The 23,155-nt window shown below is 34.1% G+C and overlaps 2 protein-coding genes across 2 annotated transcripts in view; both read left to right on the forward strand.

Annotated features, from left to right (window-relative positions):
• The first annotated feature begins 9,694 nt into the window (after positions 1-9,694).
• Positions 9,695-23,155, forward strand: part of LOC132737180 (phosphatidylinositol 4-kinase type 2-alpha-like) — a 48,514-nt gene continuing 35,053 nt past the window's right edge. Inside the window, exon 1 of the mRNA XM_060724437.1 lies at positions 9,695-10,120. Within this exon, the coding sequence (XP_060580420.1) occupies positions 9,767-10,120 (354 nt within the window). The 5' untranslated portion in view covers positions 9,695-9,766. The remainder of the gene's footprint in view (positions 10,121-23,155) is intronic.
• On the forward strand, positions 14,958-20,923 carry LOC132737179 (zinc finger MYM-type protein 1-like). Its single transcript, XM_060724436.1, has 6 exons — positions 14,958-15,445; positions 15,895-16,670; positions 17,182-17,557; positions 17,754-17,970; positions 18,854-19,114; positions 20,396-20,923. Exons 1-6 carry the CDS (start codon positions 15,267-15,269, stop codon positions 20,840-20,842), a joined length of 2,256 nt encoding a protein of 751 aa, XP_060580419.1. The 5' UTR covers positions 14,958-15,266; the 3' UTR covers positions 20,843-20,923.

Below are 23,155 nucleotides of genomic sequence, written 5' to 3' on the forward strand. Positions count from 1 at the left end.
CAGTGACTTATATTGCAACCATTGACTTTCCATTGTAACCATTGACTTCCATTGCAACCACTGAATTTCCATAGTAACCTATGACTATCTATATCAACCATTGACTTTCATAGTAAATGGTGCCTTCAAATAGCAATTAGTGATTCTCAATTAGCAGCCATTGACTTTTTAAAGCAACACTGACTTTCCATAAGAACCATGGACTTTTCAGAGTTCAATTGAACTAAAAATATATATGAGTACTTTGGCTACCACACAAAATCAAATCAATAATTTTTCTACGGCCTTGTAGCATTTACAGGAAGCACGGCAGCCATTTGTTTGATCTACGACTGCTTCTCAGCGATCGTAGAACAAATGCACGATCTTACGATAATCTTACGATTATAAAAATCTGCGACGTTTGATAAGACACCGCCAAAATCGTACATTCGTCGTACGACAATCGTACACTGTACGATAAAAACGGTCGTACAACCGTTGAAAATACGGGCCCTGGACATAAAACCATTCCTTAGTCGAACAAATCTATATCTACCAAATTTGCAATGGGTGAGGTTTCTCCCCATAAATAAACTGCAGCAAGATAAATGACAGAAGTGTTATTAAAAAAGTGGAAAAGAAAAAGGACAAATAATCTTGCAAAATCATATTTTATTCAATTTAGAATGTTTTTATATGTACAGCGATCGCAAAATGTTTTCTACAACATAAACATAAGTTTATTAACTTATTGTGCTTAACACGTGTTTCCTACGATATTGAATAACCATGGTAACACGTTTCAAAGCGGTCGCAAACCCATTATGTTGGTTTTGTCGTGACACGGCTCATATTTATTTTCAATAAATTGATTACATAATATATCATACAAAGTACACATGAATAATGACAGAGAGATTTAACTACAATGTATACAGAAATAAATAAGTGTACTTGAAATGTAATCTATCAGAATCAATTCGAAAGCTTTTTTAATAAACTTCGATAATAAAATCAGTTTCTTTTTGCTGTTACAGGAGATAAATTATAATTATCAAATTTATTCAAGGACGGTCATAATATGTTACTAAGGTATTTCTGGCGAATTTGAGGGTATTTTGTACAACATAGGAGAAAGTGATATTATAGAGAATTATAGAGAAACGGATGGAATTTTACCACCAGTTTGTTTTTAAAATCTACGTCAAAATAGAGAAAAACAGAATCCCTTAAGAAAGTTCAACACAACAAAATTGAAAATGTTGCAGGCTCGGTTTGATTGAGCCTGTTCATAGACGGTACTGGAAAGTGCAAGTTACCATCCACGCCCCCTAGCACCGGCTTAAGCAGAATTCAACATCTAACACGAAAATGGTGCATTTTGAATTTAAAACACTGTCCGATGACAGTAAGCTGTCGTTCTTCTTTAAAACAGTACTAAAATTGTAACATGTGCTTCAATATTTTTAAAAGTAACGCTTACTGGTTGTATTCCTGAGAACTGTCTCTTAAAAATGTTATTTTTAAATTATTAAAGATTTAACCTAACAAATTCCTTAACCTATTACGTGTGTTTCATAAGAACCAACGTGTCGATAGTGAAGTGTGTCCGGGCTAGCAGACCCCGGTACGTTTCAATATGACGTGCAGAAAATCAGATAACTGAAATTTTAAATTATATCAATTCGTTACAGCCTGAAGTTAATGTTAAAGTTAATATATATGTACATTTGTGAAATAAATTATGTGAAATGATTTTATCCAGTAAATGATTTTACAGGTTAAGAATCTGTGTTCATAGGTCTAAGAATTTTATGATAATGGTTTTAAGTAAGAAAACGCTGCTATGCTGTTCACTATAAAGCAATATTACAATACAAGATATGTTTTTTTATAGAATGAAAAGAGAGGTAACACTGTAACCGTTGAGTTGTCTCCCTTATAAGTTAAACACCACAATGTTTATATAATTATATATATATTAATATAAGATGTTTTAAATTATAGACTGGCTCATTGGCACGTTATTTTATTGGTAAATAATAAAAAAGATAAAAATAAAAAGAATGTTAGAGCAATAGCACCTTAATTCGACATATCCATTAATTCGACACCTTTTTTACACACATGAAAGCCCAAAATTAAGCGTTTTAATTGATATTTTGATCGATATTTACGTTCATCATTCATTTGATGACGTCATGAAAAAAATTCAGACCACATAAGCACCGATTTCGCTGACATTGGTTAGTACGAAAGTGTGGCTCAAAAAATTCGAAAATAAAAAAAGTCGCTTCTTAGGGAAACGTGTGAGAGGTCGACCTATGTAACAGTAAAAATACTATTTAATTTTTGTCAAATTATGCTATTGTTGACTTTTTAAACACACTTATTGGAGTTGTTCTTCAAATTTGACCTTCAACAGCTTGTCTAGAGTTTAATTTCCCGCCAAGGCGTCAGTGTCGAACTTAGGAACCAAATTTAGAAGGAAGTTCGTGATTTCTACTCATGTGACTGAATCAAACCAATTTAGAACTAACTTAAATCAAACTGACCAAATATGACATTCCATGTACGTCTATTGTATTTGGCTGTGGACGAATAAGTATTAAATAGAGTATATAAATGTTACTCCAGTATATAAATGTTACTCCGTTAACGATGTTTATTATTGAGGTATTAGATGCCACTAATAAATTCTCATATAGAAAAAATACATTTCATTAGTAACATGTAATGGTAATGTTTCGTGATGTGTTTTTTTATTCTGAAAAGCAGGTATAGATCTACAATGTATTTGGAGGTATATCAGTGTTTTACAGTTTAAAATTACATACTGATGCCTAATTGTGTATACATGTCAAGTGAAGCTAATGAAAAGAACTTTTAATGTATTTCTTAAACCTTAATTAGGGTGTCGAATTTAGGATCACCATGTCGAAATACCGGACCCTCAACGGACAAAGCTTATAGATCTACTATTACACACCGTATTACCGGCGGCAGTGATGGCAGATCACTGCAGTGATGGCAGATATCTGAAAATTACCGATCGATACAGGTAGGTTATAAATTTGGTTGGTTTAATTATATTACACAAATACGGCCCATTTCATTGCTATAAAACTATTGTCCATTGAATGGAGATACTGTAAGGTAATTTTGGACTCGTTTTTTCCAGTTTTAAGACTATTTTGAGCAGGTTAAAAGTGACAGCCTCGGAAAAATCCGTGAAAATGTCTGTTTTCTGTTCAAAATATCTCAAGTTTTAAGTAAATGCAGGATTTCCTGTTATCAATATAGACGTTCATCCATTGGGGTCACGCAAGCCAAATATCTACCCCGTGAGTCTTTTCTTGAAAGTTTTACAGACGCTCAATCTTGTCCGGTCGAAGAAAAAATGCTGCCGTTGTAGGCAGATACATATTATAAATGCTGCCGTCGATGGCAGAAATACCATGAAAGTGGCTAACATTCTGACAGAAAATCAAGTTCAGTCTTTTATCAATTCCTCTTTTCTTTGCGTCCTTTTAGTCGGAATTGAGACGTTAAACTATCATTTCTAATATTTTCTCAAGATAGAAAAGTTATTAATGCGGTATGTGCACCGAAAAAAGCTTGTTACAATACAAGTACGACAAAATTGCACTATAAATAAAGAAATGAACATGAAAAACTTCATTTTTCTATATTCAAGCATGTGTGCTTGATCTGTTGTGTCTGTCAGTTACATGCATACAATACTATATAATATCTTAAGTTTAGCAGCGCACTCCCTTTTTAAGACATAACGCCAATTGCATATTGCAGCAAATAACTTCTGTAAGTGGATATGCATTTGCTAGCATATGACATTATTTTCTCGAGCATAGTAAATGTAATTCAAAGGCAAACTACAACGCTATTACAAACATGAAAATTTAAAGAAATGAATCCACGTTGTCGTGTTTTTCAAGAACTTGATAATATAGGAAAATATTTGAACTGTCAATAATATTATCTTTCCATTTTACATTAACATACATTGTTTTATGATACTTTGATGCCAGTTGCGAGGTTAATAGTCTCCCATTTATTACATCAATTTAATAACTTATAATCTGCGCCGATTAAGTAAATTGCATCCTTTATTTGTCATAAGCGATGAACATTATTACCTCGAGAAAATAATGTCATATGCTAGCAAATGAATATCCACTTACAGAAGTTACTTGCTGTAATATGCAATTGGCGTTATGTCTTAAAAAGGGAGTGCGCTGCTAAACTTAAGATACATATATAGTATTGTATGCATGTAACTGACAGACACAACAGATCAAGCACACATGCATGAATATAGAAAAATGCAGTTTTTCATGTTCATTTCTCTATTAATAGTGCAATTTTGTCGTACTAAATCATCACTTTTTGTATTGTAACTGCATGTTGCTAATAAGGTTTTTCGATGCACATACCGCATTAATAACTTTTCTATCTTGAGAAAATATTAGAAATGATAGTTTAACGTCTAAATTCCGACTAAAAGGACGCAAAGAAAAGAGGAATTGATAAAAGATTGAACTTGATTTTCTGTCAGAATGTTAGCCACTTTCATGGTATTTCTGCCATCGACGGCAGCATTTATAATATGTATCTGCCTACAACGGCAGCATTTTTTCTTCGACCGGACAAGATTGAGCGTCTGTAAAACTTTCAAGAAAAGACTCACGGGGTAAATATACGGCTTGCGTGACCACAATGGATGAACGTCTATGTTGATAACAGGAAATCCTGCCATTTACTTAAAACTTGAGATATTTTGAACAGAAAACAGACATTTTCACGGATTTTTCCGAGGCTGTCACTTTTAACCTGCTCAAAATAGTCTTAAAACAGGAAAAAACGAGTCCAAAATTACCTTACAGTATTTCCATTCAATGGACAATAGTTTTATAGCAATGAAATGGGCCGTATTTGTGTAATATAATTAAACCAACCAAATTTATAACCTACCTGTATCGATCGGTAATTTTCAGATATCTGCCATCACTGCAGTGATCTGCCATCACTGCCGCCGGTAATACGGTGTGTATTATTACATGGAAAACCTTAGATGCTACCAAGGGCGCACTGTAAAGTAAAAAAGTAAGTAATTGCATTTTATAGTCTAATTAAGTTTCATGCATACGCACGTTCGCCGACTTTACAGCTATTACCCCTGGTCATCGGGCTACTAGTATCTATTGTAACGGTTTAAAACACCTTTAATCCTAATAATACACCGGCACATTTAATTTTTGTTTTATTATTAATCCCAATATTCTTCTTCCTTGAAGGCAAAGGGAAGGTTTGATGAACTAGATCTGTAGACTTCCCAACAGGTTTCATGAACAATATATTTTCAAACATGATTTCTGATGTTAGAGGCTTGGTTAATTTCCTGGTGTACTGTTTTCTTGGAGGTGGACTGTTTCTGTATATTTCTGCAAATGAATTAACCTTCCTTTTTGGATCACTCATTTTTTTTAATTTTTATTTCTTTTCACTTATGAAAATCCCATTTATTTTCCACCAGAATTATAATTTGTCATAAAAAAACACTGTACATTTTTATTCCACCACTTCTTTAGAAGCATGTTAAAAGTCCACAAAATCCCACCGCTGCCACCAGTGTAACCGTTTTAAGTCGGGCCTCTTATTAGACCTTTATAAAACTGGTCATATAGAATTTGCTGCCACCAGCTCAACATTTGAGCAGTTACTATTTACACAATCTGTAGCATAACACAATAAATAAATCATTTTTCTTCTAAGCTACTTTTTATTTCAGATTATATACAAGATAAATCCAATATACACAAATATATACATTATTTACATGTTGGAGGAAACATTCCAAACTTTCATACCCTTAAATTCCCATTTCTCTAAGTTTAAAAGTTATCTTTCTGAAAACTTCCCATACCCGATTCCTAAAATTAAGAAGACCACTAAAATGGATTCCCCAGCCCTTTTATAGTGCTAGGAAAAAGTTACATCACTGCCGGAAGGACAATAGTGACGGCAGAGAAAAGTTACATCACTGCCGGAGGAACAATAGTGACGGCAGGGTTGATACAAACAGTCCTTTGGTAATTGCCGGATCTTTACAAGTTAGAAAACAGTCACAGTTTAATTACCGACTGATAAGAATCAAAGAACTTGACCTTGTAGTAAATATTAGAATAAATTGATCACTTTTGTATCCATGACAATCGGGGACATGTTGATCATCAGAAAAGCTATTTTTATCTGAAAACTGTAATTTTGTTAGAACAAAAAAAATTAACAAAAAACAAGACTAAAATTTTCCTAATTGCTGACTGAACGAATGCATATCTACTAGACGCCGCGTGCACATTAATTAGACATACAAAAAGAGTAAAACATTCACTATTACAACCACTACTGTGTGTTAGAAGGTAATTTGCGATTATCTAAGCTAACAGTTAATCTAAGTAAGTTATTACTTATTTTATATTCTAACACGACCCACATTTTTCCCTATTGAACATAGAAAACCCGAAAATGTGTGTTATTATGCTATAAAATTCTGGAAACAAAGTGATCCCTCGGAAGCATTAATCACAACAAATTAACATAAGAATTGCAGACTCGGTTTAATTGAGTCTGTACATGAGGGATAATGAATAAGTGCAACATCCCTCACGTCCCCTAGCACCGGCTTGAGCGGTACTCAATTCTCAACACTTTATAGTGTTGGCATCAATGATCCCGAAGGACCAGAAAATATAACAACCCTGAAATGAAATCTATAAAATTTCTCAATCGCAACTACTCGGCCCTTTCCGTCAGTCTTCGGATAAGGACACACATTAGATGTCAAATATATACATTCGTTTTACATTATCTCTGTTTCTGTATACATCTTAAACCACGTGGTAGAACTACTTTCAATCCGTATTGTTTCCGAGGTTATTATAGATAATAGCCGAGGCAGTTCCGAATGTAAAATTTCTGTTTGACGTTCTATATTTAGACATGTGACGTAATCATTATACATGTGACGTAACCACTATTCATGAATGGTGACATATGTCCGGGTCCGAACTCTCAGTGCATAACAAGCCTAGAATCCACCCATTCATCCACCCACCCACCAATCCATTCATCTATACATGTATATATAGTCAAAATATTATTGTCTGCGATGTTTTTGTTCAGGGTCAGAATTTCGCTTCTACAGATATTGCCCATATTTGTTTAATTTTGGGTACTGGGGTACATGTATATAATATATAATATCTCAACGCCTAGTGTAATTAGTTGGTATAGAGTCCAGTAACAGTAGCTGCTTCTCTGATATACATATCACAGAAGCATATCAAAAATGAGCTTACGCAATTTATTGCAGTTATAACTGATAGAAGTTGCTTATTTCTACTGCTACTGTTACTGGACTCTATACCAATACTTTGTTCTGTGTCAACTTATCCTTCGTGAAATGTTTCCCCCATTGCATAAACAAGGGCTTAAATATTACAAGGATTGAGCCAAGCTATTTGAATGCTATTTCTTTGTTTCTGTGTTTTTTCTTGCCTTGTTCCTTATTCCCCCGCCACTGACTGAATTATTATCATGTTAATGGTAAAATTCTGAATTATCTACAAATGTATATATACGGCAGTAATCATGGTACCCTCGATGTGACGATTCAGTGTAAGTCTATGACAAGCGGCGTACATGTATGTTCTCAAAATAAGGATAGAAGGTCACAGCCGTAATTTAGAATTTAACTGACGCAACTAAATAAAGCAGAATTGTGATGAAGAAAGGTCGAATGTATTTATGCTTCCACAGCTACCAGCGCAATATCTCAATTCATTGAACAATTAAATTATCTCACTTGAAAGACATGCGGATCAAACATTTACACGTCCTCTGCTTGCAGATGACAAAGGTGAACTTGTCTGGAATACAACGGATGTTTCTTTTAAAGCAATTAAACATAATGTGCAGTGCATATAGATCTACTATACTTAGATTAGGTAATATTCACTTTTTCTAAAAGCAGCATTTACTTAGGCGGCTTGGATTTGGAGGTATTCGCCAGTACAAGTTATGTCCATTCTTCTAGTGGGGAAAATATTTTATATACACATTATCATAAGCAGTTCTATGGCATTTTGCCATAAAAACATGGCATAGCCTGTTTACAAAAATTATCCCGATACCTGAAATTCATTAAAAGTCCAATTCTTAAAATATTACTGTATTGCGGGAAACAATTATTAAAGGTCCAGGGGAAACAACTCTGACAATTGACAAAAAATAAATACACCGCAATTACTGACCTTGTTAAAATCGGACAAAAAAAGTCGTAATGTATGATTTATACTTCATGATAGTGATGCACAGTCCTCAATCTTAATGTGCTACCTCTTTCAGTTTGTCATTGTACAAGAAATACGGATTATTTTAGTACATGCGTGTATGTGAAGGATACACAGGTCAATATTCCGTGGAATTTTAATTTGCATTAAGTGAAGTCATGTCAAAATCAGTCAGAATTTAAATAATAGCACTGTCCATTGTTGTGATGACATTAATTCAAAAAGATCTTTGCTGGGAGGAGGCTGTGATAATAAAAGGTCCGAGTCTGTTCACCACCGTGGTAAACACAGGTTTGTGCGATGTTAATGCTATAATGATAAATGTTCCGTGGTGTTGTAAAGTAAAATAGTATCAAACGTTATGTTAAGCTGGCTTTGAAATTAAGTACAAAGCAGATTTTCTAGAGAAAGCATCACATACAATGTAGGAAAAAATCAAACATTATCTGCACTCAGTTATTATTGTATTTCATATACTGATCTTCAATATTACAAATATTCAGTGTTCTGAAATATTTAGCATTATGCTGTCAAAGACACAACTAAATATGTTGCTTTTCACTTTCATAAACAACAATTACATAACTTTCCATTAATTACACCTAAAGCCTGGCATGTTTTTAGAAGCCATCAAGGTTTGAGTATCTAATAGGCAAATATTTTCTTTCAACATTTTCATCATTTGATTTTTTTTTTTATAAATAACTGTCATGTGTGGTTGCCCATTTTGCAACACCATTGAAAAGTCAGTCATTATTTTTGGGGTGGGCATGATACACCAATTTCATGGCCAATCATGGTTCTTTTACATGCCCATTGTAGAGTACTGACATATGGGACCTTGGTTTTAAAAGTCTCACTGGAAAGACAATTGATATTATCAGTGAAAGAGAGGTGAATAAACCCGAGATCCCTGTAAAAGTCGTCAAGTTTATTATCAATGGTCTTAAAAATACGTGAAATTCAAAGTATTATATGAAATTTGAATGATTAAAAGCTGATATCAATTTAATACAATTACCAATTTAGAAAATATTTAATATTTTGATTACCTCCATTTGTACAGGGTCTTTCAAATAGAAATTGAAATTTGAAAGACCCTGATTTGTAAAACATTCTATGTTTATAATCATTTACTTTGCATTATCTAATTAACTTTTTCGGCATTTATTAAGTTAACTTTTGCAGAGACTTTATTACAGAGATATAAAGCTGCATGCATTTTTGATAATATTAAAGATTAATGAAAAGTTCTACAGTCAAGTGGTTGGTGTAATAATTTAGTACTTCGTAACCATTATAGTGTACGGTATCATACGTGATTGGTATTAGAATTATTACTATCTGTTTACTTCCGGGTTAAAAGTTATGTTGTTTCGCGATTTGACAAATTGGCCAAGTCACGGGATCACATGAATATCGACCGTCCCCTAACTTGTGTTATCCCTTCCGATGACGATCAAATGGATTTTAGTCCGCAACCTGATGTTACAAATGTGAAAGTAGCGTATGCCCCTCGAAATGAGCGTTCTCCCCGTTCTCCGACTAGAGACTCCCGGGCCGGTGAAGGGACCGGTGAAAATTCCCCACTACTTGCACCGAGATCACTAGAGTTGGAATATGGTGATTTTGAAAACAACTTCCCAGATGATCCAATATTCCAGGACATAGTCAGACAAGCTGAAGACGCTATAGAATTTGGTCATTATCCTGTGCGTATTTTCCAGGGATCCAGTGGAAGCTACTTTGTCAAAGATAAAAATAACGTAAGTCTATCTAATATGAACTTAGGAAAAGCCAAGGAATTGGAAAGTTGCTTAAAATAATTCATTTTTATTTCACATTTTCCATTTTAAAGATGTCATTTATTTTTTTCATGCACCGCTTCTGTTTTCACTTGGAACACCTCGACGACGACGGTTATTATTGAGCCGAAAAGTTGCGATTGTTCCATTATGGGAATACCCAACCTATTAATATGAAATTAGGCAAAGCCTATGAACGGGGAAGTTGTTAAAAATTCCTTTCATTCTTTCCGTTTTAAAGTTGTCATTCAGTATTACATGCACCGCTTCCGTTTTCACTCGGAACACTCGACGATTATCATTTATCCGAAAAGTTGAGATTTGTTCCGTTATCGGAATACCCCGCCTTTTATCATTGAGTTACATTGTAAATGGCGGCGCCCGACTAGAACTGACACTGAAAATTTCATTGATAGGTATAGAATTCTGTATATTTTTTAATTGTTTTTCATTTCATTTTCTTTTAAATATACACATGTAGTCTATAGCCGGGCAAGCCAAAGCCCGGACCCGCTTCGCAGGCCCGGTCTTTGACTTCCCCGTATAATAGAGTTTAATGCAAATGGTGGTACCCTACAAGATATGACACTGAAAATTTCACTGATAGGTATAGAAATCTGTATATTTTTAGATTGTTTTTTATTTGATTTCCTTTTAAATATACATGTGTAGTCTATAGCCGGGCAAGCAAAAGTCGGGCCTGCTTATCGGACCCTACTTTTGACTTCCCCGTATCATTCCATCCATGTAGTCAAAACACCAACTGATCATAGTGTTCAGTTTCATTTAGGGTACATGTATGACAAGTTCTGTTTTATTCAATAAATATCATATGCTTTACAGCATAATGTTTATTCAAAATTTTGTTTCACTTATGAGAAGTCAATTGCCAAGTGGTTAAGGTAGTTGACTTTAAACTACTTTCTCAGTGCTGTGGATTTGAATCCCATGTGAGGAAGCCATCCAGCTAGCTAACAGAAGGTAGTGGTTTTACTGAGATCTACTGAGTTGCCCGTTTGTGCCATTTGTGTGATGTACATGTAGAACCTAACCCAAGAACAAATGTACATCTGACACCTGTGATGTAGATAGATTTAGTTAAAAAAATGTATGTAGAAATATACATTTTATTTTAAGTATAGGTTTTTGTTGCGTCTTAAGTTATGCTGGATAAATTCACATATTTCTAGGTGCCTTAACAACCAGTAATCATTCTATGGTGGGTTGAAAATAGGGGTGTCATCGATTCAATCGATATCGGTGTATCAGCGATCTTTGTTATCCGATTTGATATCGATTCCATTTTTTAAATATCGGATATCCAATGCACATATATTTTTAGCTAAAGAGACTTCAGCGAACAGGTTTTATAGAACTGACAGACCTGTTTACTGTCGCAAAACGTCAAAATAAAAGCGACATGTAAAGTTATGGATGCCAGAAACATTTTTTTTCTAAAAGTGAAAACGGAAATCAATGCCAAAGTTACCTCCCAGTGTTTTTAACGAATGCTGCCAAATTTCGTTGTAATCTTGCACGTCTGCTAAGTGGATGTCAAGACCCCTCAATTCAGATTTTAAAAAGGGAAAATGCCAAGAAAAAATTGTCAGTGTTTCTTTGTAAAAATTATGATTACAAAATGTTAAACTTTAATAATTATTCAGGTTCTAAACACTACAATTTGCCAATTAAACCAGACTTTATTAGAGCGGCATGGACGGGATTTAGCATGATCAGTAACTACGTAATAGCAACAACAACAACAAAAGTAAAATGGAAAAGGCTTATAGTATAGTTACTAGTCATTAGTTTTCATTTTTAGCTGTATAAAAAAAGAAACAAATTGTTCAGTTTTCATAGTTTATCTTTTTTGCATTTGTCTATATATAACTGCTTTGTCAGTGTCCTTAGGAAACATTTAAAAAGACTTGAAAGCTAAAATTTAGCCTGGCAATCGATAAATCGCTGTATCGCCGATAATTCATTACCGATATATCGATACAAAAATCCTTATCAATGACACCTCTAGTTGAAAAGACTGGAAAAAAATGTAACCAAGTGTTTATTTAGACACATTTTGGCGTAATGAACTTGAGAACTTGTTCTCTTCCATCCAATAGGGATTTGTGAAATTAGCAGACTTGTATCATTTTGAAGGTTTACACATATTTCTAGCGGATCCCATAAAGCTCTCTTTACTAAAGAACCTAGCGGAGGTATAATTATTAAATAACATAAAAATAATGTGTAATCCTTAGAATGCAAATTGCCAATGTATCATGTTGTCTGATCTTTTAATATTTCAAAATATTCTTATTAACCTGTGCATTATAAATACAAAGGGTGTAAATTAATTTGTTAATAGCGATATCCTTATAATATTTTAAAGTTTTGCAGTAAGCAGATTTATTAGGATGATCATACTACACACACTACAATGTATAACTTAATAGTGATTTGTCCATCATAAGCTATTGTTTATAGATGAAGTTTGAAAACATCTATACCCATGTAACCTTAATGAATAAGTTATTGTCTATCGTTATTTAAAAGTTTGAAATCTTCTATACCCATGTTACATTTTTAATGAACTTTGCTTCTATTTTTAGAACTCAGCGGGAAGTTTTGTTTATCAAGTTTATTTACAGTTTTTGTAAACAATCAAACTTTAATCTAGAATCTACTGTGTATGTGACCTCTTCTCATTATTTATTTTTATCAGAAACCTTTTTTTTATTGTCAGTTGTAATAGTGTAATTTATAATACAGGATATGTAAGATATACAAAAGGTATATCAGTTAATATATTGATTATCACTTTTCTATAAGGTAAATAAACATTGAAATCAAATAAGCCTTCCTGGTTAGCTCAATAGATATATGCCACTGATTGTGATTTCTTAAACCAAGACTGGGAACATTTTTAACTTGACTGTTTAAAGAATAGGGAGGGCTATTGTACTCACTCAGACGTCAGTGTTGGCATTGCTGTTCCTGCCACACTTTGGTTATGTTTTTGCATGCAAGTCGTTATCTCCAAATGTGCCTTCGGCCTAAAAACCAAGCATTCTACAGTTTCATTAACCTTTTTAACAGTATTGTTGTAAATATCATCAAAAATTGTTCATGAATTACAATTTTTAGCGGAAAACCTCATGGTAACACTAAAGTTCGTATACAAATTTTAAAAACATGCAAATGAAGACTTTAATCAGCTTGTGTATGCGCTAAGTCACAGTGTTATAGTTGTTATTCGGAACACAGCAAATATAAGATTTTCATGTGCAAACACGCTTTAACCTTCACGGTGCATTAGGCCTGGCATTCAGAAAAAAATAATTCTATCATAAAAAAGATTAATTAACATCCGTTACAAACGTGGAAATATACAGTTGAACTTATAATCATGTTTGTTGATTTAATATTGATGTATGGATGATCCGAAGGGGGGAGTTTCTTATGCAAACAGAAATTGAACTTCCAATTTTGCCACAATGAGGTTGCAGATTTTTATGCTTATAAAACTCATTTTGGTTGTCTGGACACCAAAATAAGATCTGGAGTTGATATGAAACCCAATTTATTAATGAAATGTCGCTCTTTCTGTTTTTATAAAATTTATTAAATGTAACATTAACCCTTTCCCTCATGAGAGCATATTGTGAAAAATGGCCGTTTTCATTGAAAAGCCTCCTGCTACAAGTTCAAACTGCTATGAATATATGAAAATGCTTCAATACTAATCAAACTTGGCACAAATATTGACTGGACCATTGCCTTTGTAACAACATGTTCAGTCTTAACTTTCCTGTTACCATGGCAACAAGGGGACATCTCAAAATTGCCAAAAATCACTATTTTGCATTGATTATTTCCATCAAGATTGATTTCAAAGTGCTGCAACTTCTCAATAGATTGAGATAGAGTCAAAGGCTTTTCAACTTTGGTTACACATTACCTTACGATCAACCTGTGGTCATTTTTAGCCTCTCACAAGTCCAAAACTTTCTTGGCGATGTGGGGGACTACCACCCCCCTTCAAACCCCCAAAACAGAAGAGGGCACATCCCCCTTCTGGCAACCCCCTGATATACCTTTTTGATAGGGGTCAGCGTCGAAAAAAATTATCACTTTTTAACAACATTTTCCAACGAAAAACAGTGTTTGGGGCCTAAATAGGGTATTTTTTCACTGTTTGAGGCCTCAAAAAAAAAGGGGGGGGGGGGTCAAAATGCCATCAAAACACGTCTATATGTAGTAAAGGGTTAAACTTCAAACACTTATTTGAGAGCACCAGATGTCACTGTTCAAGGCCCATGACCCTATTATGGATTTTAACTTGAATTATTGCCCTTTTTGACTTTAGAAAATTCTTCATTATCCAGGCTCTGGTTTTACTATCAAGCACTGAGATTAGTAGAGCATACTATCCTACTGGCATCTCTTGTTTTCTGTATCAATTCTGTTAGGAGACAATATAAATAAGGAAGTGATTTTTTCACCAATGTAAAAAGTATGATTTACATGTAGAAACAAAAGTGAACATTACATGTATATTAATTATTATGACAGTATTGATGTATATATTTTTTTTCATTTATATCAATGCTCAGAATTTAAATGTCAGCAACCTTAATTATTATGGAAAGAAAATTTTATTTTTTCACTAAACTTAAAGAGTGATCAATAGTTTTTACCTCTAACTTATTTGTAATGTTAATATTCCCTAATGCAAATAAGAGCTATTCTTACAGTCAAACTATTATCATCCCTCCTAAATATTCTGTTACTTGAGGTCAGGGGCGTACCTACCGATACGCCAATACGCCAGGGCGTATAAATTCAAGCAAAATTCAAAAAATTGATAAAGTTAGAAATTCCAAAAATGGAATAAAAATCAAGGGGCATAGTGTAGGTCCCTTGAAATTTAAGCTCAAAACTGACTAGATCGATCCTGTGAAGTAATGTACAAAGACATGGAAATAAACGTATAGATTTCAAGTAGCCTAATACCGTAAATACGGTACTCGGCAGTTCTACTTTGTCAACGGGAAGCAACTCTAGCGAAGATGGTTTTTATCGTTGTTTCTATTCGGGATCCGAATGAATGTTTAGCGCTACAAGTTTTCAAGGCGGGAATTTTAAAATGTCTTTTAAAGATGGAGATTTCATTCCGCCCTATCCTGATCCTTTTGGAGATGGAGAAAGCTTCAAAGAAGTTAACAAGAAGCTCGTTCTTTTGACTCAACCATGGAATGATGTGCAGGCCTTTAAATTCCCATCAAGGTAGATTCTAGCTTCTCATTCTACCTATAATTAGAATCTATAAATAATCAAAAAGTAGCTTTATTCAAATTATCGCGTAAAAATATTCATTTGAGATTTAAATGATTAGCGTATGGAGAACAATTAAATTAACATACGGCTGAATAGTTTAATGTCATCTGACGACTTTATAATATTATATACTTAATATCAACCTATAAATTTATATTGGCTATATAGCTCAGTGGTTAGAGCGGATGCCGCTCGGTGGTTTCGAAGAATTGAGCTGTCGGTTCAAAACCTTTCAGCGTGATTTTTTTTTCTTTATTAGAAATCTATATATTTTTTTTTATATTTTGCATAAGTAGAATCTAGATCTAAATATGATAATTTTAATTTTCAATGACATTCTTGTCTTTTTTTTATAATTCGGTAAAAATTTTTACACTCAATAATTTTTTAACATTCAGGTATGCTAGTGGAAGATTTAGGACGCCACAACCGGCTTGGTTTACGTCTTATAGCTGGCTGAGGTATTCTGTAAAGCTGGATGGGGTCTTTTGTGCCCCGTGTTTTCTATTTTCTGGTTCTGATCCCCGCAGCAAGGCACTGACAACAACTGTAGTTACAGACTGGAGTAACATAAAAAAGATTTTAGATAAGCACGGGAAATCTGATATTCATATCTCTAGTTCAATTGCTGCAGAAAACTTTGTAGCGATACAGAATCGACAACAAAAGGATATTGAGTGCAGTATATCCTCAGCATATAATGCTTTGGTTGAGAAAAACCGAAAAATTATGGCACTGATTGTCGATACCCTTATGCTTTGTGGAAAGCAAAACATTCCAATCCGTGGTCACCGCGAAGATGCTGATTCTGACAGAAAGGGGAACTTTCAAGCACTACTAGAATTTCAGGCTAAAAATAATCCAGTTCTGAAAGACCATCTGGAAAATAGAGACCCAAGGACGCGCTACACTTCTCCAAAGATTCAGAACGAGATAATTGCCATATGTGGCAAACTTATTTCTGATGAAATCGTCACCGAATGTAATCAGTCTCAAATGTTCAGCCTGATAGCAGACGAGGCAACAGACTGCGCTACAATGGAGCAAATGGCTCTTTGTGTGCGATATCTGAAGGGCAGCGAGATCAGGGAAGAATTCCTTGGTTTCTCCGAGTGCAAGAGTACCACGGGGGAGGCATTGGCTAACGCCTTTCTTGAAAACCTCAGATGTTTAGGTAATGATTGAGAAATTTGACACAATAAACTGAATAAATAACATTATATCTTTATTTACGACAGTTTAGTATCTAAAATAACTTTCTGAGATCCATGTTTAAACACAATTTAAAACTGAAAATATTAATTTCCGTGCCTACTTTGATTTACAAATTAATAAAAGTTTGGCATCTTTACAATGCAGATATTTTTTCGGGGGGGGGGGTCCTTTCACTCAACCTGTTTTAACAAATCTCTTTTGTACATTTTTTACATTTTATAGTATATTATTGTATGCAATATAAAACAAAGATATTAAAAGAACAGTTTTTAACAGTTTATAGAAAATCTCTTTAAAATGCTGTTTAAATGAATAATAATAATAATAATAATAATGATGATGATGTTGATGATGATGATGATGATAATGATGATGATGAATATTAAGGCTGAAATAAGGATGATAATGTTGATAATAATAATCAAGGTTATTATAATTGTAATGATATGATTACTTCTTTATTCATACAGGAGTACAGATGGACTATATAAGGGGTCAGGGATACGACGGGGCCTCAAATATGTCCGGGTTATATAGAGGTGTCCAAGCCAGGATCCGCCAACAATATCCTGAGGCAGTTTATACCCATTGCAAGGCCCATTGCTTGAACTTAGCAATTGTCCACGCATCCAACTGCACGTATGTTAGAAATATGATGGCCACGGTGCAGACAGTAGCGTTTGCTTTTAACATGTCCGCAAAACGTTTGCTAAATTTTCAAGAAACTCTCGGATGTGACCCCACCAGCCGTGAAGAAATGGAAGAGCGACAGAAGCTTCAGTCGTTATGTGAGACACGTTGGGCAGCTAGGGCCGATGCTCTTCACACGTTTTTATGCTCATACAGGTATCACTGTGTTTGATACATTCAATATAAGCATAAATTATGAATTCTTTGCCGAGATGCTTTAATGACAAATGTCTTACATTAAACACATATCTATTGAAATAAAACATGTGTGTATTAAATGATGAAATATTTACGCATTTAATTATTTTATATATATTTATATATGTTTGATTCACATTCAATTTTGTTTAAGAACTGTAGTAACATCACTGGAGGACCTGGGTGCGAATGGCGACACGAAGGCAGCTGCATATAGTCTATCCGTGCTAAAGTTTGATTTTATAATCACCCTTGTAACAGCGGAGCATGTTCTTGCTGCACTTGTTGGACTATCAACCATGCTACAGCAGAAAGCCTGTGACCTCTTAAGAGCTGCCACAGAAACTAGAGTGGTGATTGCTACATTGAAGGCAAGTTGGTCATTTTATTCATATTCTTAATGATACAAAAAATTTAAGTGATACGATTTATAAATAGAAATGTTTTCTTTCTTTATACTGTATGAGATCTACATAGCTCACATGTACACCTATGTTCACAAATACAGCAAGAACTTATGAAGTCAAATGTTTTTATCAGAACGGATTATATTTCTTATGATAAAATAGACTCATTTACATGTGAAGGTGTAGATATAGTCATGAGGATTGATTTTTTATGTCCCACTTTGTATTACATAAAGGATATACCGGTATATGTTTGTTTTGCACAAACCTGAGTGAACACCAGATGCAATATATTCACGAGTCGCGTAGCCACGAGTGAAAATAGAATACGCTGGTGTTCCCGAATGAAATATATTTCAATCTTATAATTAAAACAAATAATCATGCTTTTGTAATATAGCTCTGTTAAATTTCTCTAAGTTTATTAAATTTTTAACATGATGTATGATGACATCAACTTTCTTTTCCTTTATTTAGGCAAAATGTATATGTATGACGGCATTTTTTGCCAGTCATTCCATTTACGCATGATATTCTTTTCATCTGCATTCAGGTCTTGTCCGGCTTCAGTGAAAATTATATTTGTGGTTTATGTTCTCATAATCATCTGATATATTACAGTAAACCTCTGGACAGCATGAAATAAATATGAATCAAACGTAATTTACTTTAACGGTGTTAAAACCGTAATTAGGTACAGCAAAGACTTTTCACTTGTATGGAGAATATTTCAGGTTAGGTAGTTTGCACTGAGCCTCAACAGAACGATCAATATTTTATAAACGCTCTAGATATCTTTCTTATAGACATAATTGTGACGCTTTGATATTTTCGAATTATCTTACAGAATGAAAGGGGCGACACTGCTGTTTGGGATTCTTTGTACCAGAAAGCTGTGGATCTTGCTTCGAATGTAGGAGTCGATCCCTGCATTCCAAGAAACGTCGGACGTCAGAGAAATCGCCCAAATGGCCCAAGTGATACATCATCGCAATTCTGGAAAATTAATATGTATTACCCTTTTCTTGACCATCTGTTAACAGAGCTGGAGAATCGCCTTTTACAAGCAAATCCTAGATACAACGCACAAATGCTAATCCCAAGTCAGGTCAGTAAATGCTTTTATATTGACATGTTTTCATATTTATAATAGATCAATAAACATTGATGTATAGACGATTTATTGTTAATTTTGAGTAAATATGCTATTACACAGAGAAGTCAGAAAATTGCAATATAGCACGTGTGAAAATGTGAATATTTTTTCACTTCTATGTGTGATAAATAGCATATTCATTAGAAACTAACACATTTTCTTTTCAAGATGCCTTAAAATGTATAAAAAACGCAATTTTCAATTACTGATTTGAACGACGCTCGTCAGACATTCAACGTCTGTGCGAAAAACGCTATTCAAACAAACGTATTTAAAGCTTATAGTTATAACATTGCGGTGAAACGTTTAACTTTTTTAGAGAAATAATGACATTTGAATCGAGTACCGAAGCTTATCAGGGCCCCCACGTAAGTACAAGTTTCACGTCACGTCAACTTGTTTCTTCTTGTTTTGACCAAAAACATTCCATGAAGTGAAGACGTTATATGATAAATACGTAATACGTATAAGTTTTTAATCATTCCCAAAAAACTTTTGTTGAATTACCTGAGCTATTTGTCAATGTGAGTAAACGTCATTGCGTCTTACTAAATATTTCAGCATAGTCGTGAAATCACGAAGTTTCGACAGGATTTTTGCCGGAGAGCATATCGAGAAAAGTTCAGTTGCAATGCCTTAAATCTTCTCATCTTTGTCAGTAAATTTTATTGAGACATTCGAAAACATCTTATCAATGCGAATAAAAAAAGTTAACTTAGCGTAAAACATCTTATCAACTGTAGGCCCTGATAAGCTTCCGTACCATTAACAAGTTAATTTACAAAATTTTTGGAATCATGAAAATTGAAGCGTACACCAAAACAAGTTCGGTCACAGTGTAAATGATATACTGTTGGTGATGTGGGTTTTAATTCACCAATAAAACCCAGTATCTCTCCAGTTAGCATTTTAATAGAAAATATTGTATAAAATTGGGCATTTTATATGTTTCGTTGTGTGAACAGTACTGAGTGATGCTGAGAGAAATTGTATGTCGACATATATTTTGACAAATACTTAATCACATTATATTGTAGCTTTCATGATAATTTGTAAACATGTTTAAATCAACTTTATTCTTGATTACTAAGACATGTACTGCAGATATGAAAATGCTCATTGAATCCATTACTACTACATATATAACGAGGAAATCTTCTTTTAACATTATTTCATTTAAAGAATTGATTCTTTGCTTAAATTGGAATATTGAAATTATCGATTATTTTATAGGTTTCAAAGTCTGGTCTTCCTGTATCACAGTGCCGAGAACTATACAGGGGTCTACAGACATGCTTGGATGTTGACGAAGATACATTCCTCCGTGAATGTGTCTTGTGGAGGACGTGGTGGACTGATCCAACACTAGCTGCCCAACGAGAAACGACTCCAGAAAACTTAAAGGATTCATTAAAAGTTACAAGTGAAGCATTGTATCCAAATATCAGGAAATGCTTGGCACTTCTTATGGTAGTGCCGGTCTCTACCGCTACTGCAGAGAGATCGTTCTCTACAATGCGTAGAGTTAAATCATACCTCAGGTCAACCATGACGACTGAGAGGCTGTCCGGCTTGGGACTTCTGAACATTTACCAGGAAAAGAAGCTTGATGCTGAACGTATTGTCGATATTTTTGCGGCTAAAAAAGAAAGAAGACTGGCTTTGATATTTAAAGTGTAGATTATAACAGAGATGTAAATGAATAAATAAATAAATAAAAACATAAAAATTATAATAAAAAAGAATGAATGAATAAATATATAGTAAATAGTTATGAAGAAGGAATAAAATCTAATCGTTTGTTGTAATTTTGTTGTAATACGTTTAATACTTTTTTATTATATTGATTAAGTTTTAGTCTGGGAAAGACATTTGAGAAGCTATTTTATGGCATTTCAGCCTTTTAAAATGATGCTTAATCAATTTTTTTCGGGGGCCTCCCGCCCCCTGAACCCCTGGCCAGGGCTTTGCCCTGGACCCACCGGGGGCCCTAGCGGCCCCCTGGCCCCCAACTTTTATGGGCGTATTCTTCAAATACCTCCAGGTACGCCCCTGGAGGTGCTACAGTATTTTACTAGGGATGGTAATTTTACTGTTTACCCATAAACCTACATGTATATATTATTAAATTACTATTTTCAAAATATTTTTCATTTTGATTAGAAAACTTCCTTTTACAGAAACTGGTCTTCAAATATATCTCATGCACATGCATTTATCTAAAAGGACTGTAACAATTTTAATAGCGTTTTGCTTTAAGTTTAACTAAACTGTACCAAAAACTTAAGAATAAGGAACATAATTATTTCAGTTTCTGTCACGAAAATATAAATAAAAACAAGATTGCATTTGTAAAAAATGCCATGCCACCGCATAAATACAACACTAAATAGTAATGTAGGAACACAATTTTTTTTTGATTCTATACAGATTGCCATAATGCATAGATCACTTACCTATCTGTTATTATAAGATTAGTACCTTCAGACAATAAGATTTTTAATTTTTTTCTTTATGACATAGTGACTGAAAATCAATGATCCCCAGGGGCGGGGCCAATTTTGACCCCAGGGCTTTAATTTGAATAATCTTGCTAAAGGTTCACTACACAATGTTTACTAGCCTTTGTCAATTCGAGAAGATTTTTTATGCCACCGCAGCATCTGCGATGCGGTGGCATATAGCGATTCACCTGTGTGTGTGTGTGTGTGTGTGTGTTTGTTTGTTTGTTTGTGTGTGTGTGTGTTATATAGATTATATAGTGAACTTAAAAAATCTTCTTGTGAAAAACCACTAGTCCAATTTCAACCAAACTTGGCAGGATTGATCCTTGGGTGAAGGGCTTCCAAAGTTGTTCAAAGAATTTAATTCCATGCAGAAATCTGGTTGCCATGGCAACAAAAAGGAATTATAAGAATAAATTTAAAAAATCTTCTTGTAAAGACCCAAAAGGCCTAGAGCTTAGATATTTTGCATAAGGCATTGTCTGGTAGACCTCTACCAAGATTGTTCAAATTATAGCCCTGGGGTCAAAATCGGCCCCGCCCCGGGGGTCATTGATTTTCACTATATGTACATATAGTAAAAACTTAAAATACCTTTTTATAAAGACCCATAGGCCTAGAGCTTAGATATTTTGCATAAGGCATTGTCTGGTAGACCTCTACCAATATTGTTCAAATTATAGCCCTGGGGTCAAAATCAGCCCTGCCCCGGGGGTTATGGATTTTCACTATATGTACATACAGTAAAATTTTAAAATACCTTCTTGTAAAGACCCAAAAGGCCTAGAGCTTAGATATTTTGCATAAGGCATTGTCTGATAGACCTCTACCCAGATTGTTCAAATTATAGCCCTGGGGTCAAAATCGGCCCGGCCCCGGGGGTCATTGATTTTCCTCATATTTACATAGTAAAAACTTATAGTAAAAACTTTAAAAAAAATTCTTCTAGCAATTGACAAATGCTAGAGGTTAGATACTTTGCATGAAACATTGTGAAGTGAAACTCTAGCAAGAATGTTCAAATAATAGCCCTGGGGTCAAAATTGCCCCCGCCCCGGGGTCATTGATTTTTCAATATATACATATAGTAAAAAATCAAAAAAAATCTTATTGTCTGAAGGTACTAGGCTTAGAGCTTTAATATTTGTTAAATGATATCATCTTTAGGTACTCTACCAAAGTTGTTCAAATTTTGCCTCTAGTGTCAAAATTAAAAGTGAACTTTGATATCAGCTGACCTTGATTTTGACAAAGTGTATTACATGTTGTCCTTTGATGCAGTCATGAAATTTTAGGCTGTGTGAAATATGACCTTCACCACCAAATTCACTAGACTCAAGTGCATTGATATATTCCTACTCTGATCTTTTATTGAGTTAACAATAGATTTAACCACTAATCTGATAATAAGAATTAGATATGCATTATGACAATCTTCAATTGTATAGAAACAAAAAAAATCTGTTCCTACACTACTATTTAGTGTTGT

The sequence above is a fragment of the Ruditapes philippinarum genome, unplaced genomic scaffold (genome assembly GCF_026571515.1).
Source record: "Ruditapes philippinarum isolate M1 unplaced genomic scaffold, ASM2657151v2 ctg2363_1_1_1_1, whole genome shotgun sequence".
NCBI lineage: Eukaryota > Metazoa > Mollusca > Bivalvia > Venerida > Veneridae > Ruditapes > Ruditapes philippinarum.